The sequence below is a fragment of the Hydra vulgaris genome, chromosome 05 (genome assembly GCF_038396675.1).
Source record: "Hydra vulgaris chromosome 05, alternate assembly HydraT2T_AEP".
NCBI lineage: Eukaryota > Metazoa > Cnidaria > Hydrozoa > Anthoathecata > Hydridae > Hydra > Hydra vulgaris.
The window spans coordinates 37475102-37494538 of record NC_088924.1 but is presented as its reverse complement, the minus strand read 5'-3'; the positions used below and the strand labels follow the sequence as shown (position 1 = coordinate 37494538).

At 28.6% G+C, this 19437-nt stretch overlaps 1 protein-coding gene across 1 annotated transcript in view; it reads left to right on the top strand.

The window, feature by feature from the left end:
* LOC124806900 (pneumococcal serine-rich repeat protein) overlaps positions 1-19437 on the top strand; it is a 67807-nt gene that overhangs the window by 27035 nt on the left and 21335 nt on the right. The window contains exon 2 of the mRNA XM_065798090.1: positions 12701-12748. Within this exon, the coding sequence (XP_065654162.1) occupies positions 12701-12748 (48 nt within the window). The remainder of the gene's footprint in view (positions 1-12700; positions 12749-19437) is intronic.

Here is a 19437-nt window from a genome sequence, read left to right as displayed (position 1 = left end):
AATGTGACGCATGACCATCAAAAAAAATTATAACTGGTAAAGGAACTTCTTCTTTTATCAAAAATGAATGAAAAACGTTTGTAATATACTCAAAAAAACATTCTCCGGTTATCCAACCATTTTCACATTTTTCAATACCCCATCCTGATGGAGCAGCATTTATAGTTTTATTTGGAAGACGAACATATAAATTGTTAATGATGGAGCAAAAGTTCCGCTGGCATTTACTGCAAATAAGGTGGTGATGCTTTTTTTATTACTTCGAGCACTTTCTTCATATGTATTTTATCCTCGTTCACCAATTAAAAAATTATTTTTTGGTGACAACTAAAAACCACTTTCATCCATATTGAAAACGCGCATCTTATCATTTATATATTAAGCGTTTTCTCCTTAAAGCTTTGGAATTTCAGTAGACCAATCTCTTATGGCTTTTTCAGTTACTCCTCCTCTAGCTCGGTTTAAGTATTCGCCTCGTTTTTGAGATAGCTGTTTGTGACGGCGAAGAAATGCATAAAATAACCTTTTCCAGGACGGTTGTTAGTAAATTGTGTTTTTATATTGTTGGAATTCAAATATTTTTGCACTGTATCTAATAACTGTACTACAGACGTGGTAAATCCTTTTCTGGTGCATGTTAGTAACCACTCAACCAACTTGTTTCAATTTGTTCATCTTGAACCGATTCATACCCGCAGTGTTGTATCTTCAAAGAAGTTCTTCCAGATATTTTATCCCAAAACGTCTGAAAAGGAATTCCAAACGTCTTGCTTGCTTTGTACACAGCCATACTTTTTTAACAGCATTAATAGCATTACGTAATCGACTATCTGTATATTAAAGTCTTCGTTTTGAGCTACAAACTTTTGTCTTATATTTATATAATATTTCTGGCTTGTCATTGTAAAAATCTAAGTAAAATAATATTTATTTTTATAGTAAAAAAACAAATTGATTATTCATTGGACATACGATATGTATGGAATGACATTTTTTTTAGTTCATACATATCGCACATTCAAAAATACTATATTGGTACTATAATGATGAGTTATTTTAATAATATTAATAATGATTCATGTTTTATTTTCCTAATTAAGTCAATTTAGAAATAAAATTTTATGTTATCTTCTTAAACTTCCTTGTTTTATTTGAAACGCTTCTAACAGCTGCATAGTGAAGCGAAATGGTTAAAAAGCGGCAAAAACTCAAAATTTTGTAAAGTAATAAACGTTTTTATTAAATTATTGTTCCAATTCAAAAACAAACTTAAAAAGTGGGTAATTAAAAAATTTTCAAGTTGTAGACCCCTCCGCTTACCCCTCTTCCCTCCCCCTTCTCCCTTGAATTTTTAATGCAATTTTTTTTTAATTTTTAGATTCTAGAAATTATTCTAAAAATATTTTCTAAGTGAAAAAAATGTTTACCTTATTTATTAAGCATTAATATGTAATCCCTGATTATATATACTGATAAAGGAATTTTTACATGAAAAAGTTTAAATTTGAAAAGATAACATTTATTAAGAAAACAAAAAACTATTTATCTTCTCTGAGAAGGTCCTGTACGTCAGGATCAAGGTTAGGACCAGAAAATGTCTTTGGGTTCCTGAAAGCAATCGTTGAGATGACAGGGTCGCTTCTTGTTAGTAAATAATGGAATTGGTTCTGCATCACATTAATTCTAGATATTTTGCATGTGTGATTGAGTCTTGCATTTCGTATGGCCTTATTTTGTGCCTCCTGAGCCTCCTACGAATACGCTTCAATGGGAAGATCCAAATGCTCAGCAATTAAAAACCCATGTTCTAGAACCTTATGAAGTGTAGGTGGCATAATGTACCAAGGATAGGTTTCCAATATCAGCTCTGAAGTTTTATAACAGTATGCTTTAAAAGCATCCAAGTTCAGGTGGAATCTACTGCAAACGGCATTCAATATGTTTCTTAGTCTTAATATGATGTCCAAACTAACTCCTGTTATTTCAGAGAAAGATTCTGCTGCTAGAAATGCCCTCTTCGCAGTGATTCCTGTATTAGTACCTCCAAATCCCTGCTTAGGAGTATCAACCACTAAGCTTAACACCTCTCTAAACTTTTTTTTGATTTCTTTTCTTTGAGATTTTACAGATAATTTATCTTCTGGAGTCGGGACTGGTATATTTTAATATCCATTTTATATCCCAAGTGTAGAATGAATTCAAAAATTCGTATCCAACAGTGCAGTGTGGATAATCCTAAAGCTTGCTTATTGCAAACTTTTTCTCTAATTATATCCAACTTGTTCATTTCACTAGGTTTGGCAGAACAAACATTGCAAGATTGAGTTGAGTTTGTATCTGTTATAGCATTCACTGCCTTGCCGTCCAACATGGTCAACTCAATTTTTATTTTCATTTTTGCTTTCTGGTTAGAGAGGGGGATTTCAAGTTCAAAATCTTGAAGACTTTCTATTTGCTTCCTAACATCTAATTCTTCAGCTCTTGTTGACTCTTTTGTTTCTTTTTTATATTGCAGGTGAAGAGGCCTGCAAAAGTGGGGGCTTGAAAGCATTAGGTTAGACCATACTGTGATGGCCCCTATTTCCAGTTTCAACGGAATAATTGCAGTTTGGAACAAGAAATTTTCCTTTTTAACTCCTGTTGAAAGATCTGTGTCATCAAACCTTTGATTGTATACACTTTGAGATGAGGCTCCATCCATTCCAGCTTTCATATAAAATTTTCCAGTTGTTTCCGATCCATCTAGACACTCTGTATTAGATATGTTTATAATTCTTGATAAATTGTGCACACTTTATCAAGAATGTTCGCGTACAAATACATTAACAACAATTATCCACTTTAATTATGAACCACTACACGTCATATAACATTTAACATAATATAATCACATCATGTTAACAACATTTGTATTCAAGATTCAAGAAATACGGATGAAACAATTTTCCAGGCATGATGTGAACTCCCAAATTTTTTATTTAATACTATTTTCAAATGAGGATGTGTTACAAAATATTACGGTTATTGGAGCTTGGGAACATGAAGAACCCAAATAACGGCCCCCTCCAACCCTTTGAAAGGGGGGACAGTATTTTAAACAAAATTATTTTCAAAACTTAAAACGAACTTTAATTTTATCAATAGAATTCAAATTTCATAAAAAAATCTTTTGGTGTTCATAAGTAATGACCACGTACAGTTTACAACCCTCTCATTGTGGGGGGAAAAATATTTTACACTGATTTTTATTTTCTATAATGCCCATTAATCCATTTTGGGAAATTTGGGGCAGCTAATTTTTTTTTTTTAGTTATCCATTATAACATCCCCTAGAATAAAAAAGTCATTTCAGGGTGGAACTCTGCGGAACTTTTGAGATATATTATTTTCAAAAACAATATTTATCGGAAAATTTATATTTCCACCTAATATTTTAATTACTCATTTGGCAAAAGCTATATATTCAATATTTTAAGCTTTTTACTTTCGAAAAAGATAAAAGAATGTCTAATAAAGCTTTATGATAAAAAAAATAAAAAAGTCATCTAAATGAGTAAAAAAAAAAAAAATTTGAAATGTATAAAAAGTTCGCGAATTTTAGCGAACTTTTTTTACCTTCTATAGAAGGTAAAAAAATTTCGCTAAAATTCGCGAAAAGAAAAATGTATAAGAAAAATGTATATTTTGGTTCTCTCTAGTATACTAGAGAGAACCAAAATATACATTTTTCTTATCATTTGATATTTTTTCTAATAAGTTGTAAAAAAAAAGTAATGAAAATGGTGTATTAAAAAAATTTCACTTATGGCCACTTTTTGAGCTTTTCGCTTCATAGTGAGCTGGTACTTAAAAAGTATTTTCACTGACGTAATAATATTACGTCATATAATAACAATGACGTAATAAACCCACTGAGTTCAAATAAATATCTGTGTATTGCGGTTTTTATGTATTGTAATAGAAGCGCATGGCGATGTGTTTGATACACAAAATATAAAAATAAAAAAATATTGACTACTTTTGCAAAATTTATGTTAGTATTTTAAACCTACGATAAGTGTCGACTCACGGTAGGTGTGGAAAAGACCCTAAGTATATTTTCAGTGGAAAAAATGAGTTTTTTAAGACTTTTTTTAAAAGAATCAAACAGGTTCTTGAGAAATGTCTTTTGTAGTATTTAAAACTATATTATTCCATAAAAATGGTCCACGAAATGAAATAAAATACTTAGTTTGAGAAAATGGTTATCTAATTAAATTTTCATTCCTTAAAATATATATTTTTATATTTCTTTGCAAATACAAGTCGCGGAAAGAAACGGGCGATAAGTTCTTTTTACATTTATACATAAAAAAACGAATATTAAAAACATTTAGCTCGTATATATTATGCAAGTATGCACAGAACTCGCTTTAAAACATTTTAAAAAATAAAAAAGTTATAAATAAAAACGTTAATCAATTCCTCAAAACAGGAATTCATTTACATCCACAGTACTACGTATATATATTAACACAGTGTAAAAACTATAGTGTTTAAACATTTTTGGCCTACAAAAAAGGTTTTATTATGTAAACCTTATTACTACAATCGTACAAATAATAACTTTTAATTCTTTTTTATTTTAATTTTGGATTTCAAGCGTTTGGCTTTATAGAGATATTTTCTAAACATTCCGAAAATATATCTTAGAATATTTTATTAAATTAAAATAGTTCCTTCATGAGCGATTTTAGCTTTGAAGAAGTGTCCATTGGTTCTTCTCGCAACATTTACTGCAGCGTTTCCGATATTGTATATACAGTACTCAATTATTTGGTATGTAAAATATATAAATGAGAGGGAAAAAGGCTCCATAGTTATGGTGACAAAAAGAAAAACAAAACAAATTATCCGCTATTAAACATAAATTTTATTTTAAAATTAGATATTATTTAAAAAAATATTCTCTAGCAAAATATAATCCGGATTTTATACAAAAACGCAAACACTTTATTTAATATGTTACTCAAAAAGCAGTGCTCTAGCAAGAGGTTATAGTTATAAAATAGTTTAAAGGAAGCTATCTTAACTACTTTGGAGTACCAAAGTGTAATTTTAAAACGCTAATTAAGAACCTTTGAAATAAATTTGTGGTTTTTTAGTGAGGTTCGCAATTGATCTTTCGATTTATTCTCCTATGGTCACATATTTACCGCGTTATGGAACGATTTACTCAAAGTTTATAATAAATTTTCATTTACTTTATATTTTATATTACGTGAACAAGTAGCAAAAAATCGTTTTCAGACTAATTAAATGATAATATAACATTCAGAGACACATCATTACAGTGAAACACATGATAACATCATTACGTGTATCACTGTAATGACATTTAGACATAAAATTCATTTAATGCTTTTTGCTAAGAATTTCTGCAAAAACTTGTCTATGACCTTCCATTCCAAAAATAATACAACAAACCTTGGAACATATTGATAAAATTTTTCAACACTCTGTGAATGGGAAAAAGTATTTTTGAAGTCGAACTTTTTTCCAGAAAATTACTTTACTCATTAGTAAAATCTTCAGCTGGTTCATCTGTCTTAATCAAATATATTTATGAGCTCATACCATATACAAACATCATTTCTGGAACTTTATTTATTTGGTTTATAGTCATAAAGGCTCTGAGCTTGTTTTTTACTTCCTGTTGCAACAGGAGGAAAAATATTTGAGAGTAAGATATTCTCCGCCTTAAAGGTTAGCGAGAGGTTCTTTAGCCACAGTTATATGAAGTTCTGTCTTTCTTATACACCTAAAGTTTCATAATTAATTTTACTAGTAATACACTAGTATTTATTTTATTCAAAAATGTTTCTATTTTATTTATGTAATAGTTATTAAAAATAGAACGTTGTATCTTTTTATCTGGATGTGCATTATTTACACTTGATATTTTTATCATCAAAGAGAACAACATTCAGACACAAGAGCAAGAACTGATATCAAAAAGTCCAGTTTTTTAAAAGTTTTTGTGCCTGTTGCTACTTTACATTTACTTTGGTTTATTAGTCTGGATATTTTTTGAAGTACTTTGACTTTTTTTCTACGCAATAAGTGAACATTAAAGGTAACCAAATGACTTCTTTTCTACGCAATAAATGAACATTAAAACTAACTAGTAAAATATGTTACTGTAAACCCTTTTAGTTTGATCAAAACTAAACGTGTCAGATATAAACAGATAGAGGATAAAATATACATAAATATATGACCTATTATATATATATATATATATATATATATATATATATATATATATATATATATATATATATATATATATATATATATATATATATATATATATATATATATATATATATATATATATATATATACAGTCGAATCCCGTTAACTCGGACCCTGGATAAGTCGGACTTTTACTAAGTCGGACCAGTTTTTAATTCCCATTGAATTCTCTATACATACCGAAAGCTTCGCTTAACTCGGATATTCGCTAAGTCAAAAAATATATATATATCCGTTCACAGTCTGAGTTAACGGGATTCTACTGTAAATGCGGCCGTGGCGTAGTGGTTAGAGCGCTTGCTTTATTAGCAGGAGATCCAAGTTCGAAACGAGCTTTGGACATATTTTCGCGTCACGCCAAGGAAGGAGGCGTGAACTTCCTAGTTAAAGCACTTCCGCGTTGCTCTGTGGCAAGACTGTTAGGTCGTCTTGGGGCACCTAAATAACAAAAAAAATATATATATATAAATATTTATATATAATTGATGTATGTACGAGTATTTGTACATGCATCATCTAAGGGTTTATGCTTGGCTAGACACTTTTTGAATCTAAAAAAAGATATATTGAGATTTTAAACAAACAAAAAAAAGTCTATTACGTTACAAAATCGGATATTCCATCAAATCAAAATAAAATCACTACCTTCAAAATACAAACATTCAAATTCTAAAGCTATGGGTATTAAAAGCATATACTTAGGCTGGTTCAAAAGCTCGAAACAATTAAAAATATAAATCATATTAAGAAGAAAAATCTGACAGCATGACTATAAATTGCGGTGTTCCCCAAAGTTAAATTATGGATCCAACTTTATTTCTTATTTATGTAAATGGTTTCCATAAGTTTTTAAGCGTTTTAATAAAATGTATTTATAGCATAGGGCTACCATATAAAATTTTCGAAAAATCAGGACATCATGTCTTTTTTAACCTGTCAAATCAGGACAAATATAAATAAGCAGAAAGTCTAAATCAGGACAAAAGCTCGTCACACTAAAATAGAAAATGACAAAAAATACAACATTAAAAACCAGCTTTATTTTACATTTTTGTAATGACTACAAGAATTATTTTCTTTGCTTTTAAACCAATCATATTTTTCTCTAGAGTGTACTTTTTTCAGGAACAACTGGTCATTTTTTATCTTTTCATAGAACTGTGAGCAATTGAGATCAATATTTAACTTACAAAAAAGCAAACTTTTCACAGTAGAAACTAGCAAAGAACCTCTTTCAGGAGGCCAAATATTGTTCATCATTGAAAACACCCTTTCCACAGCAGCTGAAGTTCCAGGAAGACTAAAAATGTATTCCAACACCAGTGAAAAGTTTGCTACTGAAATGTCCTTTTCTCAAAATATTTCATCATCAGGACCCATTTTTCTTCACAACTCATATCATCAGATTTCCAAGTTTCAGAATTAGTTGACAAGTATGCCTTGACCAAAACAACTTTATCAAATAGTTCATCAGTATTTATTGCTGTACGTCTAATTTTTTGGTTAATTCTTTCTGCAGCTTCTTCCAACTCTAGAAATGTTATTGCACTGTTTTGAATCCACATGAACTTTTCAGCATCAGCAAAGCTATCTTTCCAAAGGTCAATATAAGAAAGACATCTCTCGTAAAAACCAGTAAATTCTTTTTTGACAGCAATTTCGTAAATAATTCCGTCTTCAAATAGTTTTGCAAGTATCTTTTTAGCTTCCAGTGAAATAAACTTATTCTCAAATCTCTCCTTCAGATTATTCTGCAATACTTTAATCTCATTAACAATATCACATGCACTTGCTCTTGTTTTTTCAATTCTCAGAATTGTTTTGTTGAATGTCTGAAGCTGACCATGCCTTATCATGTCTGCTACCACTGCCATTTCTGCCAGCACTGCCTAAAATTGCAAGAAATTAGTAAAAATGGAATGGAGAAGTTGGAGTTGCCAAGTCAATATTTTTCTCTTTGCTTTATTTTTTAGTTTTTGTCAAAATTATATTTTTTTCTTTTTTGTTATGGTTTTTTAAAATCAGGACATTTTGGCACCTGATCAGGACAGTCAGGACAGACCCTTCAATTCAGGACAGTCCTGATGAAAATCAGGACCATAGTAGTCCTATTTTAGCATGATATTACGAATAACTGAGTATAAAATTTTTATACTCAGTTCTATTTGCAGATGACACAATGTGCTGAGGCTTTTTAAATGTTTTTGAAAACTAAGTCAAATGTTTTAAATTTGTATGAACTGTTTTATTTTGGTTGAACTGTTTTATTATTTATTATTTTATTTGTATGAACTGTTTTATTTCTCTCATATTAATATACAAATACCATGAAAAAAAAGCATAAAGAAGTTGAAAATAAAAGAGGTATGAAGTTTATATAAAATAGTATTTGTTTTATTATGCTTTGTTTTTAAAAATCTCAACAACAATAACAAAAAGTAACAAATAAAGATGTTAGATTTTTGCATTTTTTTTTAATAACATTTGTGATTATTTTTAAAAAAGTTGCCTGCTTTATTTTGATTGTAAACGTTACAAGTTTGCCTTTCATTTCTAGCACCATAGGCTTTATATTAGAAAAGCATATTCTAATGGTGACCAAAAAAGTTATGTATAAATAGTTTTGTTAATGTTTTACCAGAACAAGAATGGTATGTTTTAACATACCCATTTTGTCTTACTTTTATTGTTATTGTTTGAAATAAAAATGACTGGGTCAACAGATATAATTTAACATAAACTTGTTTAATGACATTACTACTAGTTAATGTTGAATAGCGTTTATATAGTATTATAGTTTAAAGTATACTTATTAACCTTTTCTTTTTTTGTCTATTTAAACAATACATTGAAGTCAAGCTGTAGAGAATTATTTATTTTAGTTTTCTATTAATGAAATTATTTTCCAATTATCAGCATATGTCATTGTTTTCTTATAAAAAAAATTTTGTTAAATTGTTTTAATAGATTATAAATTTCAATAGTCCCAAAAGCTAAAACTATGGCTTAGGTCAAGTAGGAACTTGAATTAAAGCAATATAAATGAGGAAAAACATAATTGATTACAAATTAATAAAAAATCATTAAATGTCCCAAATGATTATGGACATGCGGAAGAGCCAAAAATAAACTAAAAATGAACACACTGTCCTTTATTTTCCTGAAGAAATTATTGAAAATGAATTTAAAAAAATCATTGATACACAATGTAATGAGATAAGCAAGAATTTAAAAATAATACTTGGTAAAAGTGTAGAGGAAGTTTATAATAATAATGTTGACAATATACTTAGTTTCGATTGCCTTATTGAAAATAATTCTAACCACTTATCTGTATTTCATAAAATTAATGATGCTGGAGCTTTGAAAACATTTTTCAGATTGTGATTATTTAGCTGCAGTTGGTATATACCTAGTACGGCATTAAAATTGCATAGTGATGAATGTGGTAATTGTCGTTTTCCTACCTTGATTTTTAAAAAAATACTGATTGGTTGATTGGTTGGTTTGCGTGGAGTATTGGTAATTAAAAAATTTTTTTTTTTTATACATGTTGTTTTTTTTGAGACAGGTTTTTTGTAGAAATGGTGTCAGAAAAAAACTAAAAAAAACTTTTTAATAATTATGTCATTAACTCTGAGGGCAACCAAAAACACCTAGGAAAATATTTATTATGGAAGGACTCAGTGAAAGCAATAAGTGTGTGAAGTGATAGGAAATGCAACAAATACTTGCAATTTTGTATTAACACATAAATAGAAAAATGGAAAATTTAGAAAAACGCAATTGATCAAAATGGCTGTGGACTTTTTCTTTCTGTTGTAAAGTTGATAATATAACAAATAAACTTTAAAGAAAATTATTTAGATAAAGTATGTCTAATTACTGTTTATCTCAAGGAAGTCAAAATACAGTTTTTCTTTTGGAAATTTGTGCCAATAAAGTTCAAAATTAAAAATATAGAAGAAAAAAAGCAACTTTAGATGGTAATCCAGATGCCTTACACAGAGGACAATTGGTGTTCATAATAAGATATTTTTTTGAGAATGATGGAACTTAAGATATACTAAAAAGATTTCTCACAATTGTTGATTATAAAAACAAGTGCTGGTATTGCAAACAAATTAAAAGAAATTATTATAAAATGTAATTTAAATTTACATTTTGCCTGGGTCAAAGATACAACAATCCAGCAAATATGTCTGGAAAATACAATAGCACAAAGACTAAAATAATTAAAAAGCATCCTTAAGCTTTTGTCTCCCCACGCATTGCTTATTTTTTAAACTTATGTGGAGTGCGCCCAATGGAAATGAAATGCCAAAAAATAAAATCATTTTTTAGAAACATTAAAAGCTATCTCAATGGAAGTTAATAAACCGCTTATTTATAACTGCTCATTGTTGAATTCACTCAATATCAAATACTAGAAGGAGCACCCGAATCAATGCTGTTCATCCATTAAATATTTATTCAGAAATTTGAAATTTAATTGTTTGTTTAAAAAATAAAGCCAATTTGCCAGCAGATAGTCATGCAAAAGTTGTTGTTCTGATTGCATGGTAACACCCATTTCAATTATATTGTTAATAACTATCTGAAACAAAGTTCTCCAATGTATTGATGATTGCAAGAAAATACTTCAGAGGAAAAAATTACCATACCTGAAAAGTTCAATTCAATTTCAGCATTTGACAATTGAAGAAATTCAATATAAACGATTGATGGAATGACTTATTACTAGAATTCCTCATTGACATTAACAACCCAATTAAAAATAACTTTAAGAGTTTGAAGAAGAAAAAACATTACTATGGCAATATTTCAGATAAACAGCCGTTCTAAGATCCTGAAAGCAAATTTAGAGTTGATGTCATAACTGCTCTAGGTTTTTATCATATATGTAGCATTCAAGTAAATATGGAAAAATGTCTAACATATTTTTACCAATGGTTAGTTTACTAGAAATAGAAGATGTGTTTTTAAAAACTCAAGCTGTAATTGTTTTAAACAAATATTCTAATGATATATGTACTAACTTGTTGAATAAGTAAGATTTATAAAGTAGGCTATAAGACTTATAAAGTAGGCTATAAAGGTATATAAAGTAGGCTATAAAGGTTTATAAAGTAGGCTATAAGACTTATAAAGTAAGCTATCTATATTAATGATTATTTTTGATGAAAGAAAATTTCCAATCGATTTCAATTCTTAATCAAATATATGTAAAAAAGCTTCAAAATATACTTTCTCAAATATGTGTTTGTTTTTGAAAACTCTCTACCATTCCTATGTCAATTTCAACAGTAGAAAGATCTTTCAGCTAATTAAAATTAATAAAAGTTAATAAACAAGAAAAGCAGTTTTTTAACTTTCTCATTTAACTGAAAGTATTAAAAAAAATCACTTTTTTTAGCTATGTTCCCTTTTAGGGCATAAGCAAAAACTAAGGATTTTTTTTTGGTAGTAATATTCCAAAAATCTTTCACCTTTTGTAAAAATTTTATGTAAAATTTTTGTAAAACCTTTTGTAAAATTTTTATGTAGGCCTCAATGTTTAATTTTTAGCCCAATTCCACGAATTAGCTAGGAGCTGCCCTGCATATATATATACATATATATATATATATATACATATATATATATATATATATATATATATATATATATATATATATATATATATATATATATATATATATATATATATATATATATATATATATATACATATTTAGTATATATAAATACATATATACATTATAAATATACGTATATTATATATACATACATACCTACCTACATACATACATACATACATACATACATACATACATACATACATACATACATACATACATACATACATACATACATACATACATATATATATATATATATATATATATATATATATATATACATATAGATATTCAACCCTCGGAATTAGGAAAAATGTGATCGGCAATAATTTGCCGACCTCAATCTTTTGAGGTCGGCAAAAAAATTTTGATACAAAGGTCTTACCATAAAACATATAAACATAGTCGGCAATTTTTTGCCAACCTCAAACACTTTCAGGTCAGCAGTTAGGTTAACATTGCTGAATTCCGACCCTAATTCCGAGGGTTGCATATTTAATATATATAAATATACATATGTTATAAATATATCTATATTATACATACATACATACATACACACACACATACATACATACATACATACATACATACATACATACAGACATACATACATATATATATATATATATATATATATATATATATATATATATATTTATATATATATATATATATATATATATATATATATATATATATATATATATATTTGTGTATATATATATATATGCAACATTAAATAGTTTTTATGCTTGCAGGTTTAACCACAACAACTCCAGCTACTACAACTCAAACTGGAGTTACAGGTATATAAACTTCCTATGACTTTTTAGTTCTATTAAACTCAAGAAATTAATGTATTGTATTTGCATAAAAAATCTTTTTTATTAACAAATTAATTATTTATTTCAATCTTGATTTTTAGAAAATATGTGTGTTTTTTGTTATATATGTGTGTTTTGCTTTTTTTTAAGCCTACTTTAAGAATTTGCTTTAATAACAATAATTGTAGTATTATTGTTTATTTTATCATACATATAATACCTGTCATTTTTCATTATATCATAAATTTATATGAGGAAAGCATACCTGTTTTGAAAAAAATCAAATCGAAATTTTTTTTTTTTAATTATTTTGAAAAGGAAAATTTCAAAGTAATTAATTTACTTCCATTTCAAAATAATTTCTCTAATGATATTTCAAAATAATTCCAAACTAGGATTTTCAAAAAAGTTCCTTGAATTTTGGCAACGAAATATATTTCAATTAGAAATATATTTTGTTGTCAAAAAAAAAGATTTCAAAACAATTCCTATTTTTCGGCACTATTCCACTTTTTGTATTTCAGGATAATTCTTTTCTTCAATTTGGAAACAGGTAATGCTACCCATTTATATGTATGATATAATGACATACCTACTATGACATCTATCAAAGTTACCTACTATGACATCTATAATAAATTACATTTTAATATTTATTGCTTTTTTGAATATTCTTTCAAAGAGTTTCAAAATATTTTAAAATTATAAATAAGTTTTATTGATAGTATTATTAATAAATAATATCTATAATTATAATTTATATAATTATAGATATAACTATAATTTTTATTAACAATTAATATTAGAATTATGATATTTATTTATAATAATTATAACATAATTGTACTTATGATATTTATAAATATAAAGTATTATACAGTTATAATATTTAATAATTTATCAACATTTTGTTAAATTTAAGTTTCACAAAAAGTTTTTCTTAAAATTAAGAAATATGCTACTTCAAATTTAATTAATATATGTGTTCTATATAAATATAAATAAATTTTTTTATAGTGATAGCTCACTAGCTATCACCATAGCTAGTAGCCAGTAGTGGTCCCATAACCAAATTTTATGTCAATTTAGATATTGATAAGCATTTTTTATGATGTTGTTCAAGCAATATTTGACTGTTTGATGATTTAAGGGTTTAGGTTAGGTTTAGAGCAAACAGACACAGTGCCCAATTATTACACAATAGTAGAAACTGACACATTTTATCTTTGAGTATTTGGTTGTTTTTTTTTCTTTGGAAAATAATTTTATTGACAAAAAAAAGAGTATTTAAGTATTATTTAATGTATTTTTTTTTTTTAAACATCTTCGCTTCCAACAAGGCTGCAAGCAGCCACTAATTAAAGTTGGAAGTTACTGAAAGAGAAAAGATGAAGATTGTAGAGCAAGATAGCGATTGACAGACAACTTGAAAGATTGCAAATTATATGAGTCAGGAAAGCAAGATGAAGGAAGCGAATTCCAAAGAGCTGATGTTCGAGGAAAAAAACTAGACGAATAAGCGTTTTTGAGCACTTAGGAACAGTCACAGAAAAAGGATGACACTTTATTGAATGCCGAGTAACACGAGAATGAATTATAGTAGATGGCACAAAAGATGCTAGCTCTTTAGAGCAGTGCCCATTATAGTATTTGTAGAAAAGAGAAAGAGAAGCAACATTACAACGATGTGATAATGGTTGGAGGTTGGCTGCAAGAGCAGGTCCAACTATGTTTACAACGCGTTTTTGCACCTTGTCTAAAAGAGAAAGGGCATCATTAGAAGATCCGCCCCAGATATGGCAATAGTATTCCAAGATCTAAATTATTGCGATAACAATTGGCTGAAAAAAATTGAGTTTTATCTGAATTAAAGTTCACTAGCCACTGTGAGCCCCATGCTGTAGCAGAAGTAAGATCCTTTTCAAGCTCAAATGCCCCCTCCAAGCAATCGGAGGGTGTTGGTTTTTTATCACAACAAGAATAAATAGTAGTGTCATCAGCAAACAATGCCACCTTAGATGAGACAATATCTGGAGGATTGTTAATGTAGATTAAAAAGAGTATAGGGCCAAGGATAGAACCTTGAGGAACCCCTGAAGTTACAAAATAAGAAGAAGAGTGTTGTCCATCGAGGACAACTTTTATGCTACGATTGGAAAGGAAGGATTCGATGATCTTAAAGATGTTGCCGGATACACCATAAGAAGAAAGCTTATGGAGAAGACCAGCATGCCAAACTTTATCAAAAGCTTTTGAAATGTCAAGAGCGATGGCCTTAACCTCTCCACCTTTATCTAATGCACGATAAAACCTGTCAGTTATTACTGTTAACAAATCAGCTGTAGAACGAGAAGATCGAAATCCATATTGATGGTCAGAAAGTAAGTGATTAGATTCAAGATGAGAAATTAAGTGTTTGTTAATTAAAGATTCAAAAACCTTACTTATGATAGGAAGAAGACTAATAAGATGGTAGTTAAACGAATCAGATCGCTCTCCAAAATTTTTGAAGATAGGGATAACAGATACCGCTTTCCCGCAGGCTGGAAAACAAGACTCTGATAAGCACTTGTTGAATAGTTTTGAAAGTATAGACAACAGCTCCGGAGAACACTTCTGCAAGACAATAACAAGTATGTTGTCCAGGCCACAAGCTGTAGAAGAGTCTAGGCCGGAAATCACTTTAGATACAGATGCTGGAGTGATATGAATGTCAAGCAATGGATCAACCTGTTTGTTGGCAATATCAGTTAGAACGCAACCAGCGTAATCAAGAGATGATATTGATGAAAAGTTTTTAGCAAACAATTCAGCTTTGTCTTTAGGTGAGGTGACAAAGTCTGAACCATACAAGAGAGGTGGAATTATAGATTTGCCCTTATTGATATTATTGAAGATTCTCCAGAAGTCACGAGAGCCTAATTTTTGAGATGAGATACGAGATCTCATGACCTGAGAATAGCGGGTTTTGGCGTTAGACAAAACCTTTTTACAATTGTTTCTAGCATTAATAAACAGACGCCTGTTTCCTGGAGAATTGTTTTGCTGATAAATATGGAAGTAACGGTTTTGATTGGCAATCGTAGCAGCACAGTGTGAAGAAAACCATGGAGGAGAGTGAGGCTTGACCTGGAATCGTTGAGAGGGAATAAAAGATTCCATGCCAGTCTGAATTCACAAAGTTATGTAAGAAGCACATTTGTCAACAGGAAGACGAAAGATTTCTACCCAAGGGCCATCGCAAAGAAAATCGCGGAAAGAATCCCTGTCAGCTTTACTGTAGTTGTAAGAGGTTCGATAATAGGGGGATACAGGTGATGAAGAAGATATTAGTTTTAGAGAGATCAAACAGTGATCAGAAGCACCTAAGGGTGAATGTGGAGAAACTGAGCACTGACTAGGATCAGAAACAAAACATAAGTCGAGTAGAGAAGGTAAATGGTTCGGGTTGTCTGGAAAGGGAGTTAGAAAGTTGACTATTTGAGTTAGGGATTGAGAAAGGCAAAAGTTGTGGGCTTTAATGCCTGCCGAATCACTGACACTAGAGCCAAGCCATTCAGAGTGGTTAGCATTAAAGTCACCAACAACAACTATATTAGCTGTTGGATAAAGAGAGAGGGCTTGGTCAATATGATCAGAAATAACATCAAAAAGTGTGCAGTCTTGAGATGAAGGAGAGCGATATAGAACAAATAGAAAGGCAATAGAGTGAAGTGGTGCTAAACGAAAGCACATAAAAGAATAGTCTGTGGATTCAAACCTAGTTTCACGACAAATGGGTGAATTCTTACGAATGTATTGCCCAGGCTAAGCATGTGACTATTGGAGTCTTTACAAATTAGAGGAAGATAACCATCAACACTAAGATCACAAGATGAGACAGCTGAACTCAAATTAGTCTCACAAAGAGCAAGTAGGTCTGGTGAACTTTGCAAGAGATAAGACTCAACAGAAGAAAAGTTACTTCAAAGACCACAAATATTAGTGAATGATAGGTTTAGAGAACTTGGTGATGATGATGGTTTTTTGTGTTTTATATTTTTTGGTACTTTATTCATTTTTAAATTAGATTGAAGAACTTGACTCAAAGCATAGATAGTACTCATAACACTGTTTAATAGCCCAAGCAATTGTCTCATTACTACTAATAAAATCTAAGCCATAACAAAGGGCTCCAAATGTGGCCTTCGCAATGCACACCAAAAGTAAAAACAGGGACACCATCCATGCGCAACATGGCACTGTTAATACTTTGATATTTTTCAGCTGTTGATGGAATCAGCCTCTCTGAGAGCTACAACAGAGTTTGGGAAACCTGTCTACCAGCCGGCCTCAGAACCATAAAACTGAGTTTTAGAGCTGTACCCTCATTAGGAGATAATAGAACGAGTTGCCTAGTCATAAAAACAGAGACACAAGCAAAACCCATGCATTGAGTCAAGAAGATCCAGCATTCAACATCCTAAACTGGAAACAATGTATTAAAAATACATCTCCGCATGTATAGTATTTAAATATTATTTAATATAAATAATATTTAAATATTATTAATAACATGAGTATAGCAATTGTATTAGGTAGTATTAATCATATGAGTATAACAAATTTAATATAAAGAGTATTTAAATATTATTAATCACATGAGTATAACAATTGTTCAAATTTTCCAATGAATTTTTATTCACTTCAATAACACATTATTAGAGAGTGTCTCAGAAATTTACTTAAAAATATTTTGTGAGCAACACCTTAATACAGGCTTTCACAGGAATGGCGTGCCATCGAGCGCTATTGCGCTCGATCGCACGCTATTCCTGTACTTAATACTTTTTTAAGGTGTTTTTATTTAGTTGTATTATGATCTACATCTTAATAAAATATCATGATAAATAAGGAAACCAAACTCTTTAAGAAAACTCAAAAATTCCTTTGATCGAATTATAACAAAATTTATCCTACAAGTTCTTATCCTACACAGCCTTCCGAAAATGCACAAATTAAGGTCTTCTGATTATGATATATGCTTCTGCCCTATTGTATCATCTATTGGTACTTATAACTATATTTGCCTAGATTTCTTCGAGATTTATTATCTCTATTAATACCGTCTTAATTCACCTTTGTTAAAGAATTATACTAAGCAAACTTTTTTAACAACCTTCTGTATTTTTTGATATCACAAACTTCTATTACCAGAAACAATAGATATTGCTGTCAACGTTATTATAAAAAACAATATAAAGCTCAAAATCAACAAATGTAATTTAAATAAACAATTTACTTTTGAAACAGCACAAATGCATTTTCTCTTTAAAGGACAAGTTTATGACAAAATTAATGGTGTTGCTGTAGATTCTTCATTACCACCTGTACTTGCCAATCTTTTTATGAATAGTGTATGATATAATATGAATTTAAAAAAATGAGTCAAATCTTTATTCGAGTAAAACCAGTTTTTTACAAATATTATGTAGATGATATTTTTGCAGCTTTTCCTTATGAAATCACACATTATTGCTAAATCAACAATAAGCATTCCTCAATATCTCCCGAGACAATTACAGCTGTTTTTCATAAAAAACTATTTTCAGAATATACACCAATCATATCAGCTTTATTTAGTTTTCATATAAAATAAGTCTTATAGATTTGTTTGATATTGATAGAACCTTTTTAAACTTTTTAAATTGATCATTCTTGTTTTTTGTTTCAATATTATATCTTTTATAGGCTTTAAAATGTAATATGTACCCATCTTGGATAATAGAAAAAATCCACAATTCTTACTTAAATAAAAATAATTGAGATTTTCCTTTATTGTCTGAAAATCTAACAAATCTTTACTGTCTAAAGATCTAAAAAATGTTTCACTAATTATAATAATATTTTTTTTTTCAAGTTTTAATTGTTCCTGTAACTAATTAGAATTAAAAATTAAAGGATTTATATAAGGTGGAAAAAACCCCATATGAATAAACAAGTAAACATTGTTAAAATGGTTTTTACCATTTGGAATAATTTACTGGTTCTTTTGTTATATTAGACATTTATAAATATTTTTTAATTAATTTTTTTGTGTATATTGGAATGTTGTTATCAATTAAAATAATAAGATATCTTTTAATAAGATTAAAAAAATTTTCTCAATTTTAAAAGTATTAACGCATTTTGTGTTAAGAAGAAGTTTAGGGTATATATATATATATATATATATATATATATATATATATATATATATATATATATATATATATATATATAATCAGGCAGTTTCAGAAAGCATGTGCGGTTAGGCACCTTGTCTGTCCACGCATATATAATTTTTTTTTAAGACAACTTTCCAAAAGCTTTTTTCTGAAACTTTTCAAAAATTTGCAGAACAAAATTAAGCTAAACTAAACATAAAAAATAAAAATAACAATAAACTAAAGTAAAAATAAAAAATAATTTAATAAAAATTATAAAAAAATAAAAATAAAACTAAACTAAAATAAAAAATTGTATTATAAAAATGTTTATTTAAATTATCAAAGAATATTATATATAATATAACTTATTTTTTATTTAAAAAAATATTTTTTATGATAAATAACTTTTAATTAAATCTTTTTGTTTTTTATGCAAAAACGCTTTTAAATAATAACAAATTAGTTCAAACGATTGTTTATAAT